This window comes from Mobula hypostoma, chromosome 11 (assembly GCF_963921235.1).
Source record: "Mobula hypostoma chromosome 11, sMobHyp1.1, whole genome shotgun sequence".
NCBI classification, from domain to species: Eukaryota; Metazoa; Chordata; class Chondrichthyes; order Myliobatiformes; family Myliobatidae; genus Mobula; species Mobula hypostoma.
In genome coordinates this window covers 98,348,462-98,375,719 of record NC_086107.1, presented here as the reverse complement: position 1 = coordinate 98,375,719, position 27,258 = coordinate 98,348,462, and the positions used below count along the sequence as shown (strand labels likewise).

General features: G+C 45.7%; 1 protein-coding gene and 1 non-coding gene across 2 annotated transcripts in view; both read left to right on the top strand.

Moving 5' to 3' along the window:
- The window catches only part of LOC134353985 (extracellular serine/threonine protein kinase FAM20C-like), a 46,451-nt gene extending 35,151 nt beyond the window's left edge, over nucleotides 1-11,300 (top strand). Inside the window, exons 7-10 of the mRNA XM_063062606.1 lie at nucleotides 260-369; nucleotides 2,602-2,683; nucleotides 10,576-10,635; nucleotides 10,917-11,300. Coding sequence (XP_062918676.1) covers nucleotides 260-369; nucleotides 2,602-2,683; nucleotides 10,576-10,635; nucleotides 10,917-11,160 — 496 coding nt within the window. The 3' untranslated portion in view covers nucleotides 11,161-11,300. The remainder of the gene's footprint in view (nucleotides 1-259; nucleotides 370-2,601; nucleotides 2,684-10,575; nucleotides 10,636-10,916) is intronic.
- A 13,537-nt stretch (nucleotides 11,301-24,837) lies between these two features.
- On the top strand, nucleotides 24,838-24,910 carry trnar-ccu (transfer RNA arginine (anticodon CCU)). Its single transcript has one exon. It is a non-coding gene; the product is annotated as a tRNA-Arg (tRNA).
- The last annotated feature ends 2,348 nt before the right edge of the window (nucleotides 24,911-27,258 follow it).

Here is a 27,258-nt window from a genome sequence, read left to right as displayed (position 1 = left end):
TTCACTGTGGAGGGGGACTAGCAGGATGCCAGAAGTCTGAGATTTTCTGCCATTCCCTGTCCTTTCAGTGGAACCAGCACCCCTCCAGTCCCCGTTCCATCCCTCCAGTACCCATTCCTCCCCTCCGGAACCCTCTCCTCCCCTCCAGTCACTGGTCCTCCCCTCTGGAGCCTGCCCCTCCCTCCCCTGCCTCGTCACACCATGCCACCATCAGCCCAACCTGCTGACCTTCCCAGGTCTCCTTCTCTTGCTGTTGCAGGTGGGAAGTGAACCCTAGATATTGTGATAAGGTTAAAAAAACCGCGCCCTACAACGCTGGCACCCGGCTGATCGATCTCATGGACATGATCATCCTGGACTTCCTGATGGGTAAGTGCACACCAGTGTGTGTCCTGGCAGATGTGTCCATTGCAAGGGGTGTGATTGCAGAGCGCTGGGCAGGATAGACGTGAGGTCACACAGTTATAGATCACTAAGGCATAGAAGTAGGCCTTTCAGCCCATCTAGTCCATGCTAGCCCACTCTTCTGCCTAGTCCAATCTACCTGCATCCAGACCACTGTCCCCCACATCCTTTTCTTCCACAGACCTATTCTCTTAACTGTTAAAATTGATCTTGCATCTACCACTTCCACTGGCAGACCATTCCATACTTCCAACACCTAGAGTGAAGAATTTTCCCCACAGATTTCCCTTAGGTATTTCACCTTTCACCCTTAACCCATGACCTCAAGTTCAAGTCTCACCCAGCCTGAGGGAATAAGGCTTGCATGCATTCACCCCCGCCATACCTTGCGTAATTTTGCATACCTCAATAAAATCTCCCCTCACTTCTCCTGCTTCCCAGGGAATGAAGTCTTAAGCTATTCAACCTTTCTATATTAGATTAGATTAGATTAGATTAGATTCAACTTTATTGTCATTGTGCCAAGTACAGATATAAAGCCAATGAAATGCAGTTAGCATCTAACCAGAAATGCAAAGAATAGTGTTATTTACAAAATAACTGCGAATAAAAAAAGTGCTACAGCACACAAATATAGAAGTACTGAGACAGTACAATACGGATGCAATACTGCTTAGCGCTGTGATGTGAGGTTCAGCAGGGTCACAGCCTCAGGGAAGAAGCTCTTCCTGTGCCTGCTGGTGCGGGAGCGGAGGTTCCTGTAGCACCTACCGGATGGGAGGAGAGTAAAAAGTCCATGGTTAGGGTGAGATGCATCCCTGATAATACTTTTCACCCTGCCCAGGCAGCATTTATGGTAGATATTCTCAATGGTGGGCAATTGGGTGCTGATAATCCACTGGGCAGTTTTCACCACACGCTGGAGTGCTTTGCGGTCCGATACGGGACAATTGCCATACCACACTGAGATGCATTTGGTGAGTATGCTCTCAATGGTACAGCAGTAAAAGTCTGTCAGTATCCTGGGACAGAGGTGAGCTTTCTTCATGCTCCACAGGAAATAAAGGCGCTGTTATGTCTTTTTGATCAGGATGGAGGAGTTCAGGGACCAGGTGAGATCCTTGGAAATGTGGACACCAAGGAATTTGAAGCTTGATATACACTCCACTACAGCTCCGCTGATGTAGATGGGGTTGTGAGTGTGGGTCCTAGCATGCCTGAAGTCCACAATGATCTTCTTGGTTTTCTGGGTGTTAAGGGCCAGGTTGTTGTCGCCACACCACGCAGCCAGGTGCTGGACCTCGTCCCTGTAGGCCGTCTCGTCATCCCCTCTGATCAGGCCAACCACCGTGGTGTCATCTGCGAACTTGATTATGGAGTTAGAACCATGTACAGGAACGCAGTCTTAGGTGAAAAGGGAGTACAGAAGAGGGCTCAGCACACAGCCTTGAGGCACACCGGTGTTCAGGGTGAGAGTGGAGGAGGAGAGGTTGTCTAACTTAACTGATTGGGGTCTGTTAGTCAGAAAGTCCAAAGTTCAATTGCAGAGGGATAAGCTGATATAATTCACATCCTCAAGTATTAGCAATGTCCTTGTAAACTTTCTCTGCGAAAATTGGCAGCACAGGGCAGATGCTGGGAATGGAGTGGGAATTAGAGATGTTTGAGGCAGGGACTTGTGTCGTCTGAGGGCCGCTTGTATGAGGAGCGGAAGAGTTGGGAGATTGTGATGTAGGTAGGGAAGGAGATTGGTGCAGTTTGCTTGGAGGAGTGCGGGGTGACTGTCGGCAGTCACAGGGAAAGAGGGTGTGAGTGGACGGTTATGGGAGTCGACCACGCCTTTGTTGGGCTGTAGGATAGGCATGTATGAGAGTGGGGATCGGGGAATGAATGCCTGGGGGGTTTGCTTTGTGCCAGGGGAGTTGTATTTGTATGGGGCCTGCGGTGAGTGTGTACACATAGCGGTGACATCTACGACAGGCTGAGGCCTAGGTTACCATGGAGATAAGTTGTAGAAGTCCTCCAGTTAACGGATGCAGTTGGAGGGGGAAGGTACAGTCAAGAAGGACAAAAGTATTGCCCGATCCAGATGTTGAACTGCAGGCCAAGCCCATCAGATCAGGCTGTGGTCAATGGGAGAGAAAGCCTGAGCCTATACAGGTTGAATTCACACCAGTCTCTGTGTTCTTTCTACAGGTAACATGGATCGGCACCACTATGAAACGTTCCAGAAGTTTGGAAATGACAGCTTCCTCCTTCACTTAGACAATGGTCGTGGGTGAGTGATAATAAACGGGCTCGAGTTTTCAGATCAGAGTCAGCCCATCATGTCCGTGACAATCGTCTCCAACCCATCTATACTGATCCTATTTACGAGCACTTCATCTGCCACCTTGTATTTCACAGCAAGCGGTGTAGACTGATCAGCTCTCCTGAGGGACATGGAGCAGTACAGCACAATACAGGCCCTTCAGCCCACGATGTTGTGCTGACCTGTATAAACCTAGTCCACGATCAATTGATCCCTTCCCTCCTACACAGTCCATTACCCTCCATTAAATCCTTGTGCCTATCTAAGAGTCTTTTAAATATCCCTGTTGTATCAGCCCCAGTCACCACAGTGGCAGTGTGTTCCAAGCATCCACTGCTCTCTGTCTATAAAACCTATCTCCCAAACGTTCCTCCATTCTCTTAAATTATTGTCCTCTGATAGTTACTGTTGCCGCCCTAGGAAAAAGGTGCTGGTTGTCCATGCTATCTATGCCTTTTATAATCTTATACGCTTCTTTCAAGTCCAATCTCAGCCTTCTTCGCTCCAAAGAGAAAAGCCCTAGCTCACTCAACCTTTCCTCATGTCCTTGAATTCAGGCAGTAGACTGTTAAATCTTCTCTTCACCCTCTCTGAAGCTTTCACGTCCTCTTCCTATAATGAGGTGACCAGAGTGAACACAATAGTCTAACCAGAGCCTTGTAGAGCTGCAACACGCAGCTCTTGAACTCAATCCCAGCAGGTTTGCTTGCCACAGCGTCTGACTGGCAACTGAAAGTCGAACTTGGCAAGCAACTAAACTTCCCTGACTTCATTGCGTCATCATCCCTGAGGCCTGACACGGTCATTCTGTCCGAAACCTCGAAGCAGGTGGTCAAGGTAGAACTGACAGTTCCCTAGGAAGCCCGGGTTGAGAAGGCGTTTGAGCGTAAGAAAACCAAGTACCAGGAGCTTGTAAAGCGGTGCCAGAGACAGGGGTGGAGGGCACGATGCAAGCCTACAGAGGTGGGATGTAAAGGTTTTGCTGGCCACTCGCTGTGCTGAACCTACTCTCTCTTGGGCATTACGGGGACTGCAAAGAAACCATCCAGATGGCTATGGGTCAAAAGGTGTGACCTGTGGATCAAACCTGCTGGGATACAAGCCAGGGCCTGATCAATCCCGGCTGGATCGCCCGGGCGAGAGTGTCTGGCATTGAAAGACCCGAAAGGTGACCTCAGGGTACATCACAGTTGATGTGTCCCAGCGTGTCCTAGGATATGTCTCAGCATTGCTGATTAATGAAGCCCAAGCTACCATAGGACTTCTTAACCACCATACCAACTCGCAGGGCAACTTTGAGGGAATGATGGACTTGGACCCCAAGATCCCCCTGTTTCTCCACACTGTTAAGAATCCTGCCATTAACCATACAGTATATTCTGCCTTTAGGTCAAATGCTAATTTCTCTTGAGCTCGCCAGTGCTCTGTCTTGAGCCCTTTCTCTACTCCCTATACACACACGACTATATTGCCACACACAGCTCCAAACTGCTGATCAAATTTGCAGATGACACAACATTGATCAGCCTTATTTCCAACAAATGATGAGACAGCCTTCAGAGAAGTCAATGCCCTGACACAGTAGCGCCAAGAAAACAATCTCTCCCTCAACGTCGAGAAAACAAAGGAGTTGATTGTGGATTACGGGAGGAATGGAGAATTTACTCTAGTCTAGTCCCTGTTGACATCAGCGGGGCAGTAGTTGAGAGAGTGAGTAGTTTCAAGTTCCTCGGCGTACATCTCACCTACTGGCTGTGTGGTGAAAAGAGCACAACAACACTCTTTTACCTCAGACGGCTGAACAAGTTTGGCACGAGTCCCCAGATCCTCAGGACTTTCTACAGGGGCACCACTGAGAGCATCCTGACTGGCTGTGTCACCAGCTGGTACGGGAACTGTACCTCCCTCAATCGCAGGGCACTGCAGAGAGTGGTGTGGACAGCCCAGCGCATCTGTGGATGTGAACTGTCCTCTATTCAGGACATTTATAGCAGCAGGTGCGTAAAAAGGGCCTGAAATATCATCAGGGACTCCAACCACCCCAACCCGAAACTGTTTCAGCTGCATCCGTCTGGCAAACGGTACCACAGCATTAAAGCCAGGGCCAGCAGGCTATGGGACAGCTTCTTTCACCAGACCATCAGATTTATCAATACACATTGCTCTGATTGAATATCTGACTGTACATTGTATCTGACTACATACATGCACACAAAACAATTATGTATACAATCTTAGTGTTTGGGCAACATCTTCCCACATTTCCCTTCCTTGTTGCTTCTACACAGCGATGGAAATGCAACATAAAGATTTTTAATCCCTCGTTGTGAGATGGATGTAAGATATAAAAATTCTAATTCTAATTCTGTCTTGACCCGTTGTCCTCCTTTATTTCTGGGTGGAGTTTTACTCTTATCGCAAACACCAAATATTTGCCCAGTTTCTCTGCCACTTCTTTATCCACAAGTGTAATTTCTCAGTCTGCATCTGTAAGGAGTCTGCATTAATCTACTCCTTCGCGTATCTATAGAGGCTTTTACCATCTGCTTTTTAATCACTCCTGTTGCAATATTTCCATATTTCCTGTTCCTTATCAACTTATTGTTTGCTGAATTCTGATATGCTCCCAATCTCCAGGTCCACTGTGCTTTCTGGCAATCTTTTCTTTTCACCCATTTCTGTCTTTAACTTTTCCTGCTGGCCACATCTGCACTGCTTTTCCAGATGGGGTTTTGTGCCTTGATATGTTATATCTATTATAAACATATTGTTCTTTAAATATCAGGCATTACTGCTCTATTGTCTTATGTTTAATATATTTTCTCAAGATCTGCCATCAACTTCTCGTTGTTTTGTTTAGAATTTAGACTCTGAGAATGAACTAAATCACCTTCAATCATATTATGATCACTCTTCCCCGAGGTGGTCAGTATCAGTACCCCACGGGGTAGGATTAGTCAATTAGGTGTCTAGATCCATTACTAAAGATTCATTGCTCTTTAAAAACAGGTTTTGTAATAAACAGATATGGCTCAGTCAGAAGGATATATTACACAGCTGTAAAAGTACACAACTCAGTCATCAAGATAAGATTAGGTCATTATAGGGACAGTGATTCCTCAACAGACAATGTCTTCCAAAATGACAAACACAGGATTTGATAATAAAAAGATATATTACATCCTTTCGCATGGCAAAAAGCAATTTATAAACCGTTCAAGGATTCTAAGCCTTCTTAAAGACCAATGTTATCTCAGAGATAAGGCTGGCAAATTTGTATTAACACTTGATTGTAATTCTATGGTCTATTGTTTGATCTGAACTGGTGTACTTACAGATAAAGGAGGGTTTGATTTGTAACTTGTATGTTTGAATCTGAATTTATTTAAATCTTACATCCACCCCACAATGTGAGGGAGTAAAAATCTTTGCGTTATGACTCCGTCACAATGTACAAACATGTGAATTTAAAAGTCTAACGGCTTGTAGAAAGAAGCTGTTGGTCCTGGCATTAATGCTGTGCTAGTGTTTGCCAGATGGAAGCAGCTGGAACAGTTTATGGTTGGGGTGGCTGGTGTCCCCAATGATCTTCCAGGCCTTCTTTCTGCGCCTGCTGCTGTAAATGTCCTCGATGGAGGGAAGTTCACATCCACAGATGTGCTGGGCTGTCCGTACCACTCTCCGTAGTGCCCCGCGACCAAGGTTGATGCAGTTCCTGTACCAGGCAGCGATGCAGCCAGTTAGGATGCTCTTAATGCCACCCCTGTAGGAGCTCTTGCAGATTTAGTGTTTAGAGTTTGCAAAGAACGGCAAACCCTACAAAAAGTAGTGGGTATGGCCCAGTCCATCATGGGTAAAGCCCTCCCCACCATTGAGCAAATCTACATGAAATGCTGTCGCAGGAAAGCAGCATCCATCATTAGGGACCCCCACCACCCAGGTCATGCTCTCTTCTCGCTGCTGCCATCCGGAAGAAGGTACAGGAGCCTCAGGACTCACACCACCAGGTTCGGGAACAGTTATTACCCCTCAACCATCAGGCTCTTGAACCAAAGAGGGTAACTCAACTTCACTTGCCCTTGAAATGTTCCCACAACCAATGAACTTACTTTCAGGGACTCTTCATCTCATATCCTCGATATTTATTTCTTATTTATTTATATTGTTATTTCTTTATTTTTGTATTTGCACAGTTTGTTGTCTTTTGTGCACTGGTTGAACACTCAAGTCGGTTTAGTCTTTCATTGATGCTATTATGGTTATTATTCAATTATGGATTTAATGAGTATGCCCACAAGACAATGAATCTCGGGGTTGTATATGGTGACATACATGTACTTTGACAATAAATTTACTTTGAACTTTGAAGTGGCCTCAAAGGGAAGTTGAAAATGACAAGAGAGGGAACAGATCGCAGGGAGATAGGTGTTGAACACATTCAACAAAGGGACGAGGTGGAATGTTGAGAGAGTATGATAATTAACAGAAAGAATTTCCTGGAAAAGGGGCAGAATCCAGTTATCATAAAAAAGTTTAAATGCACCATATCCATGGCAGCAAAACATGCAGCTGCCTCAGATACCTCTGTAGCCAGCTCTTGGACACAGAGTCATAGAGACGTAGAAAACTACAGCACAGAAACAGGCCACTTGGCCCCTCTAGTCCATGCTGAGCCATTTAAATTGCCTGCTCCCATCGATCTGCGCCCGGGCCATTGCCCTCCCTACCCCTATCACTCATATAACCTATCCAAACTTCTCTTAAATGTTGAAGTCGAGCTCGCATGCACCACTTGAGTTGGCAGCTTGTTCCACACTCTCATGACCCTCTTAGTGAAAAAGTTTCTCCTCACGTCCTCTTCTTAAACTTTTCTCCTTTCATTCTTAACCCATGACTTCTAGTTGTAGTCCGACCCAACCTCAGTGGAAAAAGCCTGCTTCCACTCACTCTATCTGTACCACACAAAATTTTGTATACCTCTATCAAATCTCCTATCAATCTTCTATGTTCCGAGAAATAAAGTCCAAACCTATTCAATCTTTCCATATAACTCAGGTCCTCCAGTCCCGCCAACATCCTTGTAAATTTTCTCTGTACTCTTTCAACTTTATTTACAACTTTCCTGTAGGTAGGTGACCAAAATTTCACACAACACTCCAAATTCAACATAACATCCCACCTCCTGTACTCAATACCTGGATCTGTGAACACCAATGTGCCAAAAGCTTTCTTTATGATTCTGTGTACCTGTGACGTCCGCTTCAATGAACTATGGACCTGTATTCCCAGATCCCTTTGTTCTACCACACTCCTCAGTGCCCTACCGTTCCCTGTGTAAGACCTACCCTGGCTGGTCCTACTGAAGGCAACACCTCACACCCATCAGCACTAAACTGCATCTGCCATTTTTCTTCGTTCTTCACATACCCATCCGGGTGTTCGGTGCTTACAATTTCTGCCCTCACACCTCATCACTCCTTCAGTCAGTAAGTTAAAGACCCCCACTACTCTTTAGCTAGACAAAGTTTTCCTCATCTCTCCTCCACTGCTCCTGCCAATCAAATCAAGCCTACGTTCTCTGTCGATCAATCGCTTTGTCCTTGCACACAGCTCCTCCTACTTCACTCCTGCACAATATATTAGCTCTGTGGGCTCCGTCCTGTGCTCACCCAGACAAGTGAGGATCTTCCATCACACTCCTGACTTGAGCTTGTAGATGATGGACAGGTTTTGGGGAGTTAGGAGGAAAGTTACTCACCACAGGATTCCCAGTCTCTGAGCTGCTCTTGTAACCACGTTGTTGACATGGCTGCTCCATCGATGGTAACTCCCCAAGATACATAGTGCAGTGGTCAGCACAACGCTTTACAGTACAGGCCACAGGGGCTCACTTCCTCCCACCACCTGAAAGGAGTTTGTACGTTCTCCCCGTGACCGCGTGGGTTTCCTCCAGGTGCTCCGGTTTCCTCCCACAGTCCAAAGACCTACCAGCTTTGGTCAACATTATAAGTTCTCCCGTTATTAGGCTGGGATTAGATCGGTGGTTGCCGAGCTTGAAGGTCTGGAAGTATCCAACTCACGCTGTATCCCAATGAATACCTAATAAATATATAGATAGATATGCAGACAGATAGATAGGCAGACAGACAGATAGATAGATAGATAGATAGACAGACAGACAGACAGATGGATAGATAGATAGACACATAGACAGATAGGTAGACAGATAGATAGATAGACAGACAGATGGATAGATAGAGACACATAGACCGACAGACAGACAGATAGATAGAAAGACAGATAGATAGATAGATGGTTAGATAGACAGACAGATAGATAGGCAGACAGATAGATAGAAAGACAGATAGATAGATGGACAGACAGACAGATGGATAGATAGAAAGACCGATAGATAGATAGATAGATAGACAGATAGATAGATAGATAGATAGATAGATAGACAGACACAGATAGATAATGATAGTTTGGGATTCAATGATGTAATGCCAGGGGATGTTAGCTGAAATTTCCCTCATTGGATATCATTCTTGCTTGGTATGTGTGACATTAATGTTTCTTGCCAGCTATAGGCCAGGCCTGGATATTGTCTGGCCCTTGCATTTTGTTTTGGACTGCCTCAATAGCTGAGGAGTCATGGATGGTGGTGAATATGGAGCAGTTTTCCACACAGCTGGGGAGGTGCCGGTGTCGTAGCTGTACTGGAACAGCTAGTCAAAGGGCACAGACAGACCTGGAGTGTGACTGTTCAGTAATGTAATTGCCAGAATGTTGTCATGTCCCACCGCCTCTGCGATACCCAGTGCCTTTAGCCACAGAGACTTCACTTACCTCATCATTGAAATATTCCTGCAACCACTGATCTCACTCTCAAGGACTCTTTGTCTCATTATCTCACGTTCTCATTATTTATCGCTATTTATGTATATTTGTATTTGCACAGTTTGTTATCTTCAGCTCTCTGGGTGATATTTCATCAAACCTATTATAGCTATTTCTATAGATTTGCTGAATGTGGACACAAGAAAATAAATCTCAGGGTTGTGTGTATATATTTGGCTTTAGGAGATGAAAGTTCAGGAACAGCTGCTTCCCTTCAACCATTTGGTTCTTGAACCAGCCCGCACGTCCCTAATCACTGGAGTTCAGCAACACCAAGGCCGTTTTGATCACTTGATTCTTTTAAAATCCTAATTGTTCATTTTGTTTAAAAAAGTGTGTAATTTATGTTTACCTTTTTCTTGTGAATGCTGTTTATCTGCGATGCTGCTGCAAGTTAAGTTTGTTGTTGCACCTGTGCATATGCAGAATGCACATGGCAGGGTGGAGATATGTCTCTACGAAAGGAGGTGTAAGGCACTCCTTCCCTCTGCTAGCCTGCAGGTCACCCTGGGCAAGATGTAGCACCTACTTAGCCCTCGATCAGGGTCACGTGAAGCCATGGGAGCAGGTGGTGGATGGTCGTATGAGCAGCTGGTGCATATCACAAGTCCTGGTTATGTGACCACTGACACCAGGCAGACAATCTCTGAAGGGTATTGATAATGGCTGGGGTCATCAGTCTTGTGAAGACACTGCCCAGAAGAAGACAATGACAAAACACTTCTGTAGAAAAATTTTCCAAGAACAATCATGGTCATAGGACCATGTTCACCCAGGTCACATGTCACAGCACATAATAATGATGTCATATGGCAATGGCATGGCACATAATGATGATGTCATACAACACGGCACATAATGACGATGATGATATATAATATGTATTTGTGCACGACAATAAACTCCGTTTTGAGCCTGGATGGAAGCCAATGCATTTGTTTACTTGTTTTCTTTCCAAGGTTCGGAAGGCACTCTCATGATGAGCTCTCAATCCTGGCCCCCCTTCAGCAATGCTGCCGGTAAGTCCCACTCTAAGGCACAGCCCCTGTGACTGAACCCGGTTTATTCCCTCTGTGACGACCCCCATGACCTGTGACCCTCGCCCTGCAGTATTTGCCCCTTAAACCTTGCCTTGCTACTCACCCCAGCTCCCTCTCCCACCCGTTGCCCTGCGAATCACCCTTTCCTCTGACTTCTGTCTTGAAACTCAGGCTGCACAGCCACAGCTGGGTCAGAAATGGTTTTACACTGTGCTGAGTTGCTGTCCGATGGCTTTTTAAAAAATTGTCATTGTGTGCAGGATACGGAGAAGCACGTTCCTTCGCCTCCAACTTCTGGCCACAGGGCCCTACAGGCTGAGCGACGTCATGCGGGAGTCACTGCGGAGTGACCGGCTGTCCCCCATCCTCACCGAGCCTCACCTCTCCGCCCTCAACCGCAGGCTGCTCACCGTCCTGGAAACTGCCCGAAGCTGCATCAGGCAACAGGGTGAGCTCAGCGTGGTGGTGAACGACATGGGAGTCTGGTCAGCGTCCCAGCGGTGAGGGAGGGTGCGTGGCTGGGGGGGAGTGAAAGGTGTGACACGATGGCGGGTTGAAAGCAGGGGCCCACAGTGCTGTGTACGCTGGAACTTTGTCGATAATCTGAGGCTGGGCTCCGGTTTTAACAGTTTAATAAAGCATTTTTTTTCCCGTTACCCCTTCTGCTGTTAGATTTGTGCAAAAATGTAACCTCAGTTCCTATACATAACCATACACTACCAGTAATTAGTTACCCTATAATTAATTAACTAATCTACTGTACTCCATCACATCCCACCATTGTGAGACCATCAATTTCTCAAATTTCCTGTAATGCCGCCCCCTTCTCCTTCCCCATTCCCCATTCCCATTCCCTCTCTCACCTCATCTCCTTACCTGCCCATCACCTCCCTCTGGTGCTACTCCCCTTCCCTTTTCTTCCATGACCTTCTACCCTCTCCTATCAGATTCCCTCTACTCCAGACCTTTATCTCTTTCACCTGTCGACTTCCCAGCTCTTTACTTCACCGCCTCCCCTCTCCTGGTTCCACCTATCACCTACCACTTGGTACTTCTCCCTCTCCTCCCTCCACCTTCTTCCACTCTCTTATTCCAGTCCCGCTGAAGGGTCTCGGCCCGAAACGCCGACTGTACTCTTTTCCATAGATGCTGCCTGGCCTGCTGAGTTCCTCCAGCATTGTGTGTGTATTTTTGTGAGAATCTGTCAATTTTGTTTCCATTCACCTCCATAAATATCACTGTTGTAAGGTAGTATTATCAGAATGACAATACAGAGTGGCCTTTGAATAGTAGTGGCTCTACTGTCAGAATTGCAATGAAGTATTGGTTGCCTGGTCAAAATCGCAATACTGAGACAGCATTTCATAAATCACAATACCGAGATATTTCATAAATCGCAATACCAAGACACTTCATAAATCGCAATACTGAGACATTTCATAAATCGCGATACTGAGACAGCATTTCATAAATCGCAATACCGAGACATTTCATAAATCGCAATGCCGAGACATTTCATAAATCGCAATACCGAGACATTTCATAAATCGCAATACCGAGACATTTCATAAATCGCGATACTGAGACAGCATTTCATAAATCGCAATACCGAGACATTTCATAAATCGCAATACTGAGACATTTCATAAATCGCGATACCGAGACATTTCATAAATCGCGATGCCGAGACATTTCATAAATCTCAATACTGAGACATTTCATAAATCGCGATACTGAGACAGCATTTCATAAATCGCAATACCGAGACATTTCATAAATCGCGATGCCGAGACATTTCATAAATCTCAATACTGAGACATTTCATAAATCTCAATACCGAGACATTTCATAAATCGCGATACTGAGACATTTCATAAATCGCGATGCCGAGACATTTCATAAATCGCGATACCGAGACATTTCATAAATTGCGATACTGAGACAGCATTTCATGTGTGAAATGGAAGAGAATGGAAGGTTGGTAGCTCGGTTTGGCTATTGTTTACCGAGCCTGGAGGTTGGGTTGCAAACGTCTCGTCACTAGTTGAAGTGACATCATCAGCGTGCAATTGAGTGTTGTTTCTGCCAAGTGCTCATTTATATTGGCCTGACTCATTGTTCTGATTGGTTGGCTGTCACCAATGTTCCCTCTAAGGCGTACGCATATGCGCGCACCCATCTTCTGCTACTAGCGCACAGAGCAATTTAAACCGCGCACAAAAGGTTGTCACCCTCCACCTCGTTGGCATGTCAAGTATATTTCACGATCGTACACAATCACATTTCCTTTTTGGTTTCTGATACGGACAGTGTTGACAACGAGGAGTTTGCGATGATTTGTCTGCAGATTTTAGAACAGGCTTATTTATACTGTGTTTATTGAAGTAATTATTCAGGGCGCGCATGTTGTTGTCACTGGGCAGAAAACTGCACAGCGCAAGACTTTTGCACACACTGGTCATTACAAATTAGAGGGAACATTGGCTGTCGCGCCGGCTGCTAGTCTCCGCTGGGCCCCGGTGCAAATAACAATACCCAGAGGGAATATTGCACCTTCGGAATTTGGTTACGGAAGAGGCAATACACAGTTGGAATTGCAACAATGACCAATGAGACACATCAACAGAGCTGTAGTTCTGATGGAGTATTGCCTTGTCAGAATTGTAGTGCTGGGAACACTGCATCCATGAGTATTAACTTTGAGGAGGGGTCAGACAAATTTGCTCGAGACTGTCGGCAGCGGAGGGGCCATCTGATGGAAGTAAATAACACAATCAGAGGTATCGGTAAACTATATCGTCAGAGCCTTTTCCCAGAGTGGAAATGTCAAATCATAGAGGGCAGAGACGGGGGGAAGTTTAAAGGAGATTTATGATGAAAATATGTTTTTTAAACAGAGCCGTAAGTACATAGAACTAGTGGATGTGGTGGAAGTAGTTACAATGGCAATGCTTAAGAAGTATCTAGATAGACTCATGAACAGGTAGGAATAAAACAGAACTTTAATGTCATTGCTCAAGTCAACGAGATTGTAGTGCTACTCCAGTCTGTACAAAACAGACATTTACAGTGCATGCCATATGGCTTAATTAAAAAAGAATTTCCATATTTGTATGCAACATGTGATCTTGATGGTCCGTACACTCAAAGGCCGTTGGCAAGCCGGGGTGTGGCATTATTCAGCTGCACAACAGCCCTCAGGAGGAAGCTGTTTTTACCTTCTTGGCTAAGGTGTTTCTGTATCTCCTGCCAGATGGCAGGAGATTGAACAGGCAGTGTCCGGGATGGGACGAGTCTTCAATGGTGTTACGAACATGCCGTAGGCATCTGCCACAGTGGCGGGGGCTTTAGGAGCAAGGGTGGGGCAAGGGAGAGCAGGCACATGGAACCACAGACACATACACAGAACACAGAGTCGGGACCCCCCCTTGGGCACAGGACATAGGGCCGGGATTCACACACAGAACAGAGAGCCAGGACCCCTCCTTGGGTACGGGACATAGGGCCGGGACTCATGACCCTCCGCGGGGCAATGGCAAGATGGCCTGACTTACCCCACGGAGGCGAGGTCAAGACACGACAAGACACGACTCCCCGCGGGGCAACAGTAAGACGGCCTGACTTACCCCACGGAGGCAAGGACAAGACAAGACAAGACACAACTCCCCGCGGGGCAACGGCAAAATGGCCTGACTTACCCCAAGGAGGCGAGGACAGGACAAGACAAGACAGGACTCCCCGCGGGGCAACGGTAAGACAGCCAGACTTACCCCATGGAGGCGAGGACAAGACACGACAAGACATGACCCCCGTGGGGCAACGGCAAGACGGCCTGACTTACCCCACGGAGGCGAGGACAGGACAGGACAAGACCAACACGAATGAAAGCCAGACAGTACCTATCTAGCTCCGGTGATGGAACTAGACTGAAGTGCAGGCGGGGGCTGCAGATGAGGGCTAGAGGCGAGAGGGGCAGAGAAGGGATCCGACAAGGGGGTAGGACAGGAATCACAGACCGCCAGGGCCAGGACTAGACTCAGAACTGGGAAGCCGCCAGGATCAGGACTTGACATGGTACTTGGATGCTGCCAGGGCCAGGACATGAATGTGGTACTTGGATGCCGCTGGAGCCAGGACATGGCACTTGGAACCTCCGGGTAGTGCCGAGCTCTCGACTCGGCCCGGGAACAGTAGACAGCGGCTCTTGATTCTCTCCGGTGGGTTAACTGACGGACCCACCTTGATGAGGAAACTTTGCAGGCTCGCTTCAGCGAAGTAACCGGACAGGGTTGCTCCGGTGAGGAAAGGCGAATTACCGGCACTCGTTTCGGCAGAGACTAGGCTTGCTCCGGCTAGATGACTTTGGCATGCTGTGACTTTGCAGACAGTGCTTTACTTTTGAAGTCGCAGGTATATAAAATTATGAGGGGTATAAAGAGAGTGCATTCAAGCAGGCTTTTGCTGTTGAGATTGGACAAGACGAGAACTAGAGGTCAAGGGTGAAAGGTGAAATATTTAAGTGGAACCTGAGTGGGAACGGGGTAGTGGAACAAGCTGTCAGCAGAAGTGGTGAAAGCAGGGTTTATTTCTACACTGGGTAGGTGCTTGGATGGGGAGGAGAGGCTATGGTGAGTCTATTATCCTTTTGCCGGTCAATGAGACTGGGCAATACAATAGTTCGGCATGACTAGGTGACCTGAATGGTCAGTTTCTGTGCTGACATGATCTCTTACTCTTGGACTGTCAGAATCAGAATTACGGAGACAATAGTGTGTTTGATTCACAGTACAGAGGGTGTGTTGTGCTGTTGGCATTGTAATGTTAAAGGAGTACTGCATTGGTTTCTCGGCATATTGCTTCAAGTTCTGTGCTATTTTTATGCTTATAGAATGTTTTAGGAACAGATGTGCATATTTAAAAATAGGAGAGAGACGTCAGCAGCAGAAGAAAAGTATTCCATCACAATCTGTAATCTCATGACTCAGGAAGACTTGTTTTACGGACTCAGTCAGGAGTAGGTAGAAAGGCACGTGAAGGTGCTGAGTGTGACTAGGTGCTTGCTAAGAACACAGTGAAGTCCCCCAGGCTCCTGTTTTTAAAGATTGGCTTGATTTGTCACATGTGCATCGAAACATCGAAACATACCCGGACCAGGTGAACTGCACCCTAGGGTTCTGAAAGAGGTAGTGTTGGAGATTGTGGCGGCATTAGAAATGATCTTTCATAAATTATTGGACTCTGGCATGGTGCCAGAGTACTGGAAAATTGCAAATGTTACTCCACTCTTTAAGAAAGGAGGAAGGCAGCGGAAAGGAAATTATAGACCAGCTAGCCTGACCTCAGTGGTTGGGAAGATGTTGGAGTCAATTGTTAAGAATGAGGTGATGGAGTACTTGGTGACACAGGACAAGACAGGACAAAGTCAGCATGGTTTCCTTCAAGGAAAATCCTGCCTGATAAATCTGTTGGAATTCTTTGAGGAGATTACAAGTAGGATAGATAAAGGGGATGTAGTGGATGTTGTATATTTGGACTTCCAGAAGGCCTTTGACAAAGTGTCGCACACGAGGCTGCTTACCAAGTTAAGAGCCCATGGTATTACAGGAAAGTTCCCTTATATTATAAATTTCCATTTAAATTGATTGATAACTATTTTTCTTATCTTGGGATTAAAATTACTTGTAAATATAAAGATTTATTTAAGATTAACTTTTTACCATTAATAGACCATATTACTCAACTTTCATCTAAATGGTTTCCTTTATGTTTAACTTTGATTGGCCGTATTAATGCAGTTAAGATGTTTTTTTTGCCAAAATTTTTATATGTGTTTCAGGCATTACCAATTTTTGTTCCAAAATCTTTCTTTGATAAAGTAGACTCTAAAATTTCTTCATTTATTTGGCAGAATAAAAATCCGAGACTGGGTGAAATACACTTACAGAAAGCTAAGAGAGAGGGAGGTTTAGCATTACCTAACTTTAGATTCTATTATTGGGCAATTAATATTCGACATATGAAATTTTGGTTACTTGATCAGGATATACTATCTATTCCTAAATGGGTAGCATTGGAACTACAATCTGTTCAGGGCTATACACTTGGCTCTATTTTAGGTTCCTCTCTCCCTTTTGATTCAAAACGCCTTAAGCAGGTCTCTAACCCGATAGTTAAATATGCTTTGCGTATTTGGTTTCAATTCAGAAAATTTTTTGATCTTAATCAATTCGGGTTAGCGATTCCTATTTTAGGTAACATATTTTTTCCTCCCTCTTTTACGGATCGCGCTTTTCAAACTTGGAAGACTAAGGGTATTTTATGGTTTTTGGATTTATTTTTAGATGGTTCCCTTATGTCTTTTGAACAACTATCTAACAAATATAATTTATCAAGAATACATTTTTTTTAGATATTTGCAAGTTAGAAATTTCCTAAGTACTATACTTTCTTCCTTTCCAATGCTTCCTCCTACATATATTTTAGATTCGATAATTAACCTTAATCCATGTCAGAAAGGTGCATCGGCTATGATTTATAATATTATTATGAAACTTAGGAAAGCTCCATTTGATAAGATTAGGGTAGATTGGGAACAGGAATTGGGGCTTACCATTTCTGTGGATGATTGGGGGCAGATTTTACAATTAGTTAATACTTCCTCTATTTGCGCTAAACATTCCCTAATTCAATTTAAAGTTGTTCATAGAGCACATATGTCCAAAGATAAGTTAGCGCGTTTTTATTTGCATATTAATCCTTTTTGTGATAGATGTTCGGGGCAGATAGCCTCTTTAACTCATATGTTTTGGTCTTGCCCTACTTTGGAAACTTTTTGGAGAGACATTTTTAATATTATTTCTAAGGTGTTAAATATAGATATCTCTCCTCACCCTATTACTGCTATCTTTGGACTATCTAAAATTTCTAGTAATCTTTCCCCTTCAGCCCGTAGAATGATTGCATTTCTTACTTTAATGGCGAAAAGATGTATTTTACAACATTGGAAAGAGCTTAATGCTCCAACTACCTTTTTTTTGGTTCTCCCAGACGATATTATGTTTGAATCTGGAGAAAATTAGAAGTAACCTTTATGATTCTTCATTTAAATTTGAACAGATTTGGGGATCTTTTATTCGATATTTTCATTTAATGTAATATATACCCTTCTTGTTTTTTTTTCACTGTTTTTAATGGAGGTCGGGATTGAGGACGTGATTTTAAGTTTAACTCTGTTTGGTTTCAAGTTAGCCCATTGCTTTGCTTTGCTTTTAGTTAGTTGCACGGTGGGTTGTTTTTTTGGGTTTTTTTTTCTTTTTTTTCTATCGATATATATATAAAATTTAGTATACTATTATGTTATCTTGGTTTCTTATGTTTAAATTACATTGTTTGTAGTATTTTTTTTTTCGGTATTGATACCTTCTGTAATTTTATTATATTTTAACATTGTATTAATGTTTATATGGCTTACCTTTTGGTATACTTATTCAATAAAAAGATTTAAAAAGAAAGGTATTACAGGAAAGTTACTAACATGGTTAGAGCATTGGCTGATTGGTAGGAGGTAGTGAGTGGGAATAAAAGGATCCTCTTCTGCTTGGCTGCCAGTGACTAGTGGTGTTCCGCAGCGGTCAGTATTGGGACCACTTCTTTTTATCCTGGATTTAAATGATTTAGATGATGGAATAGGTGGCTTTGTTGCCAGGTTTGCAGATGATACAAAGATTGGTTGAGGGGCAAGTAGTGTTGAGGAAACAGGTAGGATGCAGAAGGACTTAGACAGATTAGGAGAATGGGCAAGAAAGTGGCAAATGAAGTACAATGTTGAAAAATTCATGGTTCTGCACTTTGGTGGTAGAGATAAATGTGCGGACTCTTTTCTAAATGGTGAAAAAATCCAGGAATCTGAGATGCAGGGGGACTTGGGAGCCCTTGCGCAGAATACCCTGAAGGTTAACTTGCAAGTTGAGTCAGTGGTGAGGAAGGCAAATGCAATGTTAGCATTCATTTCAAGAGGTCTAGATAAGGGCAGAGATGTGATGCTGAGGCTTTATAAGGCACCGGTGAGGCCTCACCTTGAGTATTGTGAACAGATTTGGGCCCCTCATCTTAGAAAAGATGTGCTGTCATTGGAGAAGGTCCAGAGGAGGTTCCCAAGGATGATTCCAGGAATGAAAGGGTTATCATACGAGAAACGTTTGATGGCTCTGGGTCTGTACTCGCTGGAATTAAGAAGGATGAGTGGGATCTCATTGAAACCTTTCGAATGTTGAAAGGCCTAAACAGAGTAGATGTGGAAAAAATGTTTCCTATGGTGGGAGAGTCTAGGATAAGAGGGCATAGTCTCGGATAGGAAAACAGAGGTGCAGAGGAATTTCTTTAGCCAAAGGGTGGTGAATTTGTGGAATTTTTTGCCATATTCAGCTGAGGAGGCCAGGTCATTGGGTGTGTTTAAGGCAGGGATTGATAGGTTCTTGATTGGACATGGCATCAAAGGTTACAGGGAGAAGGCCAGGAACTGGGGTTGAGGAGGAGATAGAAAAAAGGATCAGCCATGATTGAATGATGGAGCAGACTCGATGGCCTAATTCTGCTCCTATGTCTTATGATTTTACACAGTGAAACGCATCATTTGTGCCAGCGACCAACACAGTCGAAGGATGTACCGGGGCAGCCCCAAAGTGTGGCCATGGTTACAGTATAGCACGCTCACAACTTACTAACCCGTACGACTTTGGATGGTCTGGCAGATAAATGTGTGGCTGAGAAGCTGGTGCAGGGGGCAGGGCTTCAGGTTCTTGGATCATTGGGATCTGTCCTGGGGGAGGTGTTACATCTCAATGCATGGAGTATAAGAAATATGGTGAATGATCCTGTTGCACTCTTACAGATTGTCAGGAATGATGTTGTGGCCATCACTGAACCATGGCTGAAGGATGGTTGCAGTAGGGAGCTGAACGTCCAAGGTTACACATTGTATCAGAAGGATAGGAAGGTGGTTAGAGAGGGTAGTATGGCTCTACTGGTAAAGAATGGCATCAAATCATTTGAAAGATGTGACAGAGGATCAGAAGATGTTGAATCCTTGCGGGTTGAGTTAAGAAACTGCAAGGGTAAAAGGACCCGGATGGCAGATATATACTGGCTCCAAATAGTAGCTGGATTGTGGACTACAAATTACAACAGGAAATAGAAAAGCTGTGTCAAAAGGGTAATGTTATGTTAGTACCCAGACAGAATATAAGGTGTTGTTCCTCTAACCTGAGTGTGGCCTCATTGGGACACTAGAGGAGGCCATGGATTGACATATCGGAATGGGACTGAGAAGTGCAATTAAAACGCGTGGCCACTGGGAGATCCCCCTTCTTCTGGCGCATGGAGCGTAGGTACTCGGTGAAACTGTCTACAATGTCCAGTGATCCCGGCGAGGCCTCCTGTATATCAGTAAGACCCAACGCAGACTGCCAGAGGAAGTGGGATCTCAGACCCAGAACCAAGAATAGAGTTTTATGCTCTACTCTTGGTTGGTGCGGCTGTAACGAAACCCAATTTCCCTCGGGATCAATAAAGTATATCTATCTATCTATCTATCTCCCAGTGGCCATCAAACACCTATTGACACTGTCTACATCAGTCCCATTTCTAATTTCCCCCCACATCCTCATCAACTCCCCAAAATTCTAAGACTCACCAGGGGCAATTTAAACTCTGGCCCCACTTCGACCCTCACCAGGGGCAATTTAAACTCAGCGGCCACTTCAACCCCCACCAGGGGTAATTTACCACTCAGCGCCCACCACCCCACACCAGGGGCAATTTAAACTCAGCGGCCACTTCAACCCTTTCCACGGGTAATTTAACACTCAGCGCCCGCCAACCCTCACCAGGGGCAATTTAAACTCAGCGGCCACTTCAACCCTTTCCACGGGTAATTTAACACTCAGCGCCCGCCAACCCTCACCAGGGGCAATTTAAACTCAGTGGTGACTTCAACACACACAAAATGCTGGAGGAACTCAGCAGGTCAGGCAGTGTCTGTGGAAATGAGTAAACAGTCAATGTTTTGGGCTGAGACCACTTTAAAAGTGGCCACTTCAGTGGTCACTTTATTATGTACCTCCTGTGCTTTATAAAGGCTGTGGTATTCATAGAATCAGAGATTAAGAATTACATCCAATAGTTTGGAAAATCAGACAGTTCAGCAGCAAAATCCCAAATATTTCCCCAAGTTCTTCCCAAACTATATCACTTCAGGTTTAAGGCATCCGTTAGTCTTGCGAGACCATGGATCTGCGCCTGGAAAGTCTTCACTCTCCAGGGCGCAGGCTTGGGCAAGATTGTATGGAAGACCGGCAGTTGCCCATGCTGCAAGTCTCCCCTCTCCACGACACTGATGTTGTCCAAGGGAAGGGCATTAAGACCCATACAGCTTGGCACCAGTGTCATCGCAGAGCAATGTGTGGTTAAGTGCCTTGCTCAAGGACACACCACGTTCCCTCGGCTGGGGCTCGAACTCACGACCTTCAGATTGCTAGTCGAACACCTTAACCACTTGGCCACGTGCCCACATCAGGTTTGGCCACATTGAATTCCATCTACCATTAATCAACCAGTTAATATCCCATTGAGGAATGTAAATATCATCATGATAATGTGCTCTCCCTCCACTTTTCTGGTGTTATCAGCAAACTTGGATATTTTACTGATCAGCTGGTAAGCTGGGAAACACAATGGCAAATGGAATTTATTCCTGATAAGTGGGAGGTGATGCATTTTGGGAGTCTGTCCACTACCAGCGATCGGTCGGACCCAGGGCGACTTGGGTTTACACGTTTAAAGATCCTGCAGAGAGCAGCACAGTTGGAGTGGTGAAAGAAAGCACACGGAATGCTTGTCTTCATCAGCAGGAACGTAAGGTACAGGAGCGCGCAGGTCTTGGCGCAACGTATTAAGATAACGGATAGGCCACAGTTGGAATACCACTTGCACTTCAGATCACCACACTGTCGGAAGAGCATGGTGACACTGCATTGGGGACGGACAGAGGCAATGCCTGAGATATAATGCTTCCATTATAAGGAGGCACTCCACACACAAAATACAGTAGATAGTAAGAATTCTTTCCCCATGGCTGAGACCAGAGGGCATAATTTTAAGGGGAGGAGCAAGAGGCTCAGAGGGGACTTGAGGAAGAATCTTTTTTCACCCAGAGAGTGGCTGCAGTCTGCATGAGATGATGGTGAAGGCTGGTATCGTCACGTTTAGGAAGCATCTAGGCACTCACGTGAATAGAGGGCTAAGTGCTGGTCAATTGGATGGAAACAGATGGATATTTGACGGTCAGCGTAGACATGGTGAGGGGGAGGGGTGGTTTTTCGCTGCTTCGTGACGTTACAATTCACCGTTAACATAGATAGTAAATAGCTGAAGCTAAAATCTGATGCTGGATGTTTCCAATCTGAAAAAGAACTGTTCTGAGTCATTGTGTCTAAATGACCCCAATCCATTACAACACCCTTCTCCGAACACCATGTACATCAGCCTTTGGTGTAGCACTTTGTCAAAAGTTTTCTGAAAATCCAAATGTGTTACATCTACAAATTCCCCTTCTATCAACTCTGCTTATTACATGCTCAAAGATTTGTCAACCGTTTTCATTAAACCAGTTTGGCCTTGTTTGATTCCATTAGGATTCTCTAAATGACTAGCCATGTCTCCCTTGAGAATAGACACCAGCATCTTGCCACAAAAGTGTTAAACCAACAAGTCTCCAGTTACAACCATTGCTGCTGCCCTCACCCGCATCTCCTCCACTTCCTGAACATCTGCGGTCACCACCTCAGTAGTGATAGAGTTCCTCCTGTCCTTACCTATCACCTCATGAGCCTCCACATCCAACAGATCATTCTCCTCAACTTCCCTCATCTCCAAAGGGAATGCACCACCAAACGTATCTTTACCTCACCCGGTCTCCACTTTCCATAAGAATCACTCCCTCCGGGATTCTCTTGCCCACTCATCCCTCTCCGCTAATCTCTGCAAGTGACCTAAGTGTCTCACCTGATTGACCTCCATTCAGGGCCCCAAACAGTCTTTCCAGGTGAGGCCACACTTCACCTGAGAACCTGACATCTATTGTGTCTGGTGCTTCCCGACGCGGCCTCCTCTACATTGGTGAGATCCGTCGTAAATCGGGGGGGGGGCACCTCCGCTCCATCCGCTAAAGGCCTCCATGGTGGCCAGGCGTGTTAACTTTCAGTCCCAATCCTGTTGCGACATGTCGGTCCTCTTGCCAAGATGAGGCCGCCTTCAGAGCAGAGAAGCAACGCCTTACATTCCACTTGCGTTGTGAGGAGTTTCTACATTCTCCCCGTGGGTCCGTGGGTATCCCCCGGGTGCTCCGATTTTCACCCATGGTTCAAAGACGTACTGGTTAGTAGGTTAATTGGTCATTGTAAGTTGTCCTGTGATTAGGCTAGGGTTAAATGGGTGGGTTTCTGGGCGCTGCGGGGCACTGGGGCGGAAGGGCCTTTCCCATGCTGTATCTCTAAATAAATATTGAAGATGGGGTTCATATTGCTGTTTTTACAATCCACTGGTGCCTCCACAAACCCTATGAGTTTTGAAAAACTTCAGCCAATAGGTCCCCTGTCTGTTGTCATAGAAACATAGAAAATCTACAGCACAATACAGACCCTTCGGCCCACAAAGCTGTGCCGAACATGCCCCTACCTTAGAACTACCTAGGCTTTACCCATAGCCCTCTATTTTTCTAAGCTCCATGTAGCCATCCAGGAGTCTCTTAAAAGACCCTGTTGTTTCCGCCTCCACCGCTGCTGCCGGCAGCCCATTCCACACACTCACCCACTTCCTATGAAAACTCCATGTCCCGGTTATTGGGCCCTGGCAATTTGCCTGCCTTCAGGTCCAATAATCTTCCAGTGACTATATCGTCTGCAGCACACAACAGGCGGAGAGGGCTAATTAATGTCACAAGCAACAGCTTAGATGAAAGCTCTGCAGTCCTGCCACACCAGCTCATTAATGGTCATGGAGAATTAAGCAGATAATTGGTGGGGGCAACCACCAGGAATATCCCAAGCAACACATACACAAAATGCTGGAGGAACTCAGCAGGACAGGCAGCATCTGTGGAAATGAATAAACAGTTGACGTTTCAGGCGAGACCCTTCTTTAGGACTGGAAAAGGAAAAGAGGAAGACACCAGAATAAAAAGGTGGGGAGAGAGGATGGAGGATCGGTCGAAGGTGATAGGTGAAGCCAGGCGGGTAGAGAAGAAGGACTCTGATAGGAGAGGAGAGAGGACCACAGGAGAAAGGGAAAGAGGCTGAGGTGAAGCATTTGCAATCACATTCAACCGGAAGTCTCCAGTTGATCATCTGCCTTGGTTTTCTCCTTGGGACGACCACAAAGTGCAGCCTTCAGTCAACTCCATTCACATGTGGTACTAAGAAACGTCCCAGCCCTGGATATGGCAAAGGCGCCAGCGCTGAGGACTTCTGCTTCAGGAGTGACCACTCTCCAGTCAAGCCGTTCTAGTACAGTTCCACCATTACAACCCGAAAATTGCCCAGCTCTGATCTATTCACAATACGCAAGGTAAGTGGAGGCCAGGTAGTTATAACACTGCTGTCTACCTGACATCACGGAAAGCTGCCAGGCTGTTTGGCCAAAGTAGGACAACTGCTTTCCATCTAGTTATTGGCCTATCAGTAAACCCTCAATCATCTGGAATGCAATGGAAAGTGTTGATAACAGTGCAATCAAAAGGCACTTACTCACCTATAACCAGTCCACCCAGGCATAGTTTGGTACCATTTGACTAAGATATCGCAGCCCAAGAACATGGACCAAAGAGCTGAACGGGTTTGCGGATGATACAACCTGGATGATAGGAGGGAGAGGTAATGGTGGATGGGTGTTTGACTGGAAATAAGTAATGCACTAAAGGGGTTGATGCTCAGACCTTTGTTGTACATATTTAATCAGAATGAGGTAAGTTTACAGATGTCATGAAAATTGGTAGAGTTTTCGATGAAAAAGGAGGTTGTCTGACAGTACAGTCTGTTAAAGTTGTCCAGAATTGGTGGCAGATGGAATTTACACCACAGAAATGTGAGGTGATGCACTTTGGGATTCAAATTCTGGCTTGAATACATGGCCCCAGTGGCCTAATGGATAAGGCACTGGCCTCCTAAGCCAGGGATTGTGGGTTCGAGTCCCATCTGGGGTGATAGATTTTTGGACACCACAGTAAACCACAGGGGTTAACGAGATGCTATTACAGCTTGGGGCATTCTGGAGTTCAGAGTTCAATTCTTGTGCCCCCCCCCACCCCCGTAAGGTACGCCCTCCTGGTGGGATGCGTGGGGTTTCTCAGGTCTCCTCCCACAACCCAAAGACATTCTGGGTAGGTTAACTGGTCCTGTAAATTGTCCTGTGGTTAGGTTAGGGTTAACTGGGTTTGTCGGAGGTTGTCGGGGGGGGGGGTGCGGCTCAAAGTGCCAGAATGGCCTACTCCACACTGGATCACTAAATAAAATGAAATAAAAAGAGACTCAGTGACAGGGACTTTAGGAGACTTTAAAGAGACCTGAGGGATAAGCAGGATTAACATTGATAAGCAGAAGAGTTTCTGGAAATCCAGAGCAACACACACAAAATGCTGGAGGAACATGGCAGGTCAGGCAGCAGCTACGGAAATGAATAAGCAGTCGACGTTCTGGGTCAAGACCCTTCATCGGGACTGAAAAGGACGGGGGAGGATTCTGGAAAGGAAAGGTGGAGGACACCTAGAAGGTGTTAGGTGAAGCCAGGCAGGTGATGTAAGAAGCTATGACCTGATTGGTGGAAAACATGAAGAGCTGGAGAAGAAGGAATCTGATAGGAGAGGAAAGAGCACCATGGGAGTAAGGGAAGGAGGAGGGGCACCTGGGTAGGGTGAAGAGGTAGGAGGTCAGAGTTGAGGACTGAAGAAGAGGGAAGGGCGTTGTGGGGGGGGGGGGAAGGAAGATAAAATTACTGGAAGTTGGAGAAATCATTGCTCATGCCATCAGGTTGGAGTCTACCTGGACGGAATCTGAGGTGTTGTTCCTCCAAACGGAGAGTGGCCGTGGGCAAAGAGACCGGGTGCTTTCAGTGCACTAGATTCATGCTCTACTGGTATCGTGACGTTGTCACCCGGTGCTGTGGAGCCAAACGGCAGCCTGTGGAAGGACTGCATGGCTCCATAAGCGGGCCCATCCCTCGCCAGCACAGGGGGAGAGTGGCTTTCGAGGAGCAGGTCAGATTGACACTTACCGCAACAAGGCGAGGCTGGTGATGGTTGGTAAAAGTGATCAGTGGTCAAAACAATTGATATGCGGGGGGGGGTGGTATCTTGACCCCAGGACATCGTTGCAGGATCTCCTTAGGACACACCTAACTACAAGCTACTACATCATTAAGGGCAGGAATTGGGATATTCATTAAAGACTGCCAGGGCCACTTGGAGGGTCAGTCAGTGCGGGACCCAGACCCTATTCACCGGTCTTCACCCTGTCAGTAAGACATTTCATTGGAAATGGAAAATGAAAGCACATAATTTTTTGTGCAATAGGATCTTTTAAGAGACTCTTAGATAGGTACCTGGAGCTTAGAAAAATAGAGGACTACGTGATAGGGAAATTCTAGGCAGCTTCTAGAGTAGGTTACATGGTCAGCACAACATTGTGGGCTGAAGGGCCTGTAATGTGCTGTAGATTTTCTATGTTTCTCTCTCTCGGGGGTCCTGCGGCATTCTGCAAGGTGGGAGACAGCTAGCGTCCCTTCAGTGAATCTGGAGAAATGTGAAATCAAGTGTGTTCTCGCTTGCAGAGAAGGGGGACAGACAGTGAGAAGGGCGGGGGGAATGTCTCTGATAGGCTGCAGGCGAAGGCTGTCCAAGTGAAATGCTACATTGATAACGTGTAGTTAGTAAATGACCCAGGGCGATAGAGGGAGGGAGAAAGTACAGAATATAGAGTCATAGAGAACATTGAAATGCTCTGGAACTGAGAGGCAGAATGCAACAGTTATAAAATTGAAACAAAATAGAACACTGGGATTACTCAGCAGATGAGGCAGCATCTGTGCAGAGGGTTAAGGTGGTTAACTTTGCATTAGGGCTGGCCAGCTCTGACACAGACAGGAAAGGCTGGTTATCTGAAATTGCAGAACCCAATATTGGGCAACGTTCCGGGATGGAAGTTGCGATGCTGGTCGCTGGAGCTTAGACTGCATCTCGTTCCCATCAGTGCAAGGATTGCGGAGAATGGATATGGAGATTGTTGTAAGCGACAGGCGGCGGGAAGTTCGACTTCACTCCTTAAAGATTAAAATGAAATAAAAGCAGGACATGGAGCAATATCCTTCTGGTTAAAATTAAACTGACGGGTATTGTCATCCCACTGGGGCTACCAAATTGATACAGAGAGAGAGAGAGAGAAGAGTGAACGTGCTGAAGGAAGCAAAAGAGAAGACAGCCGTTCAGACCCTAGTGCTTGTTCAGCCATTCAGTGACATCGGCACCACTTCCCACACTAATCCCATATTCCCAAGAAA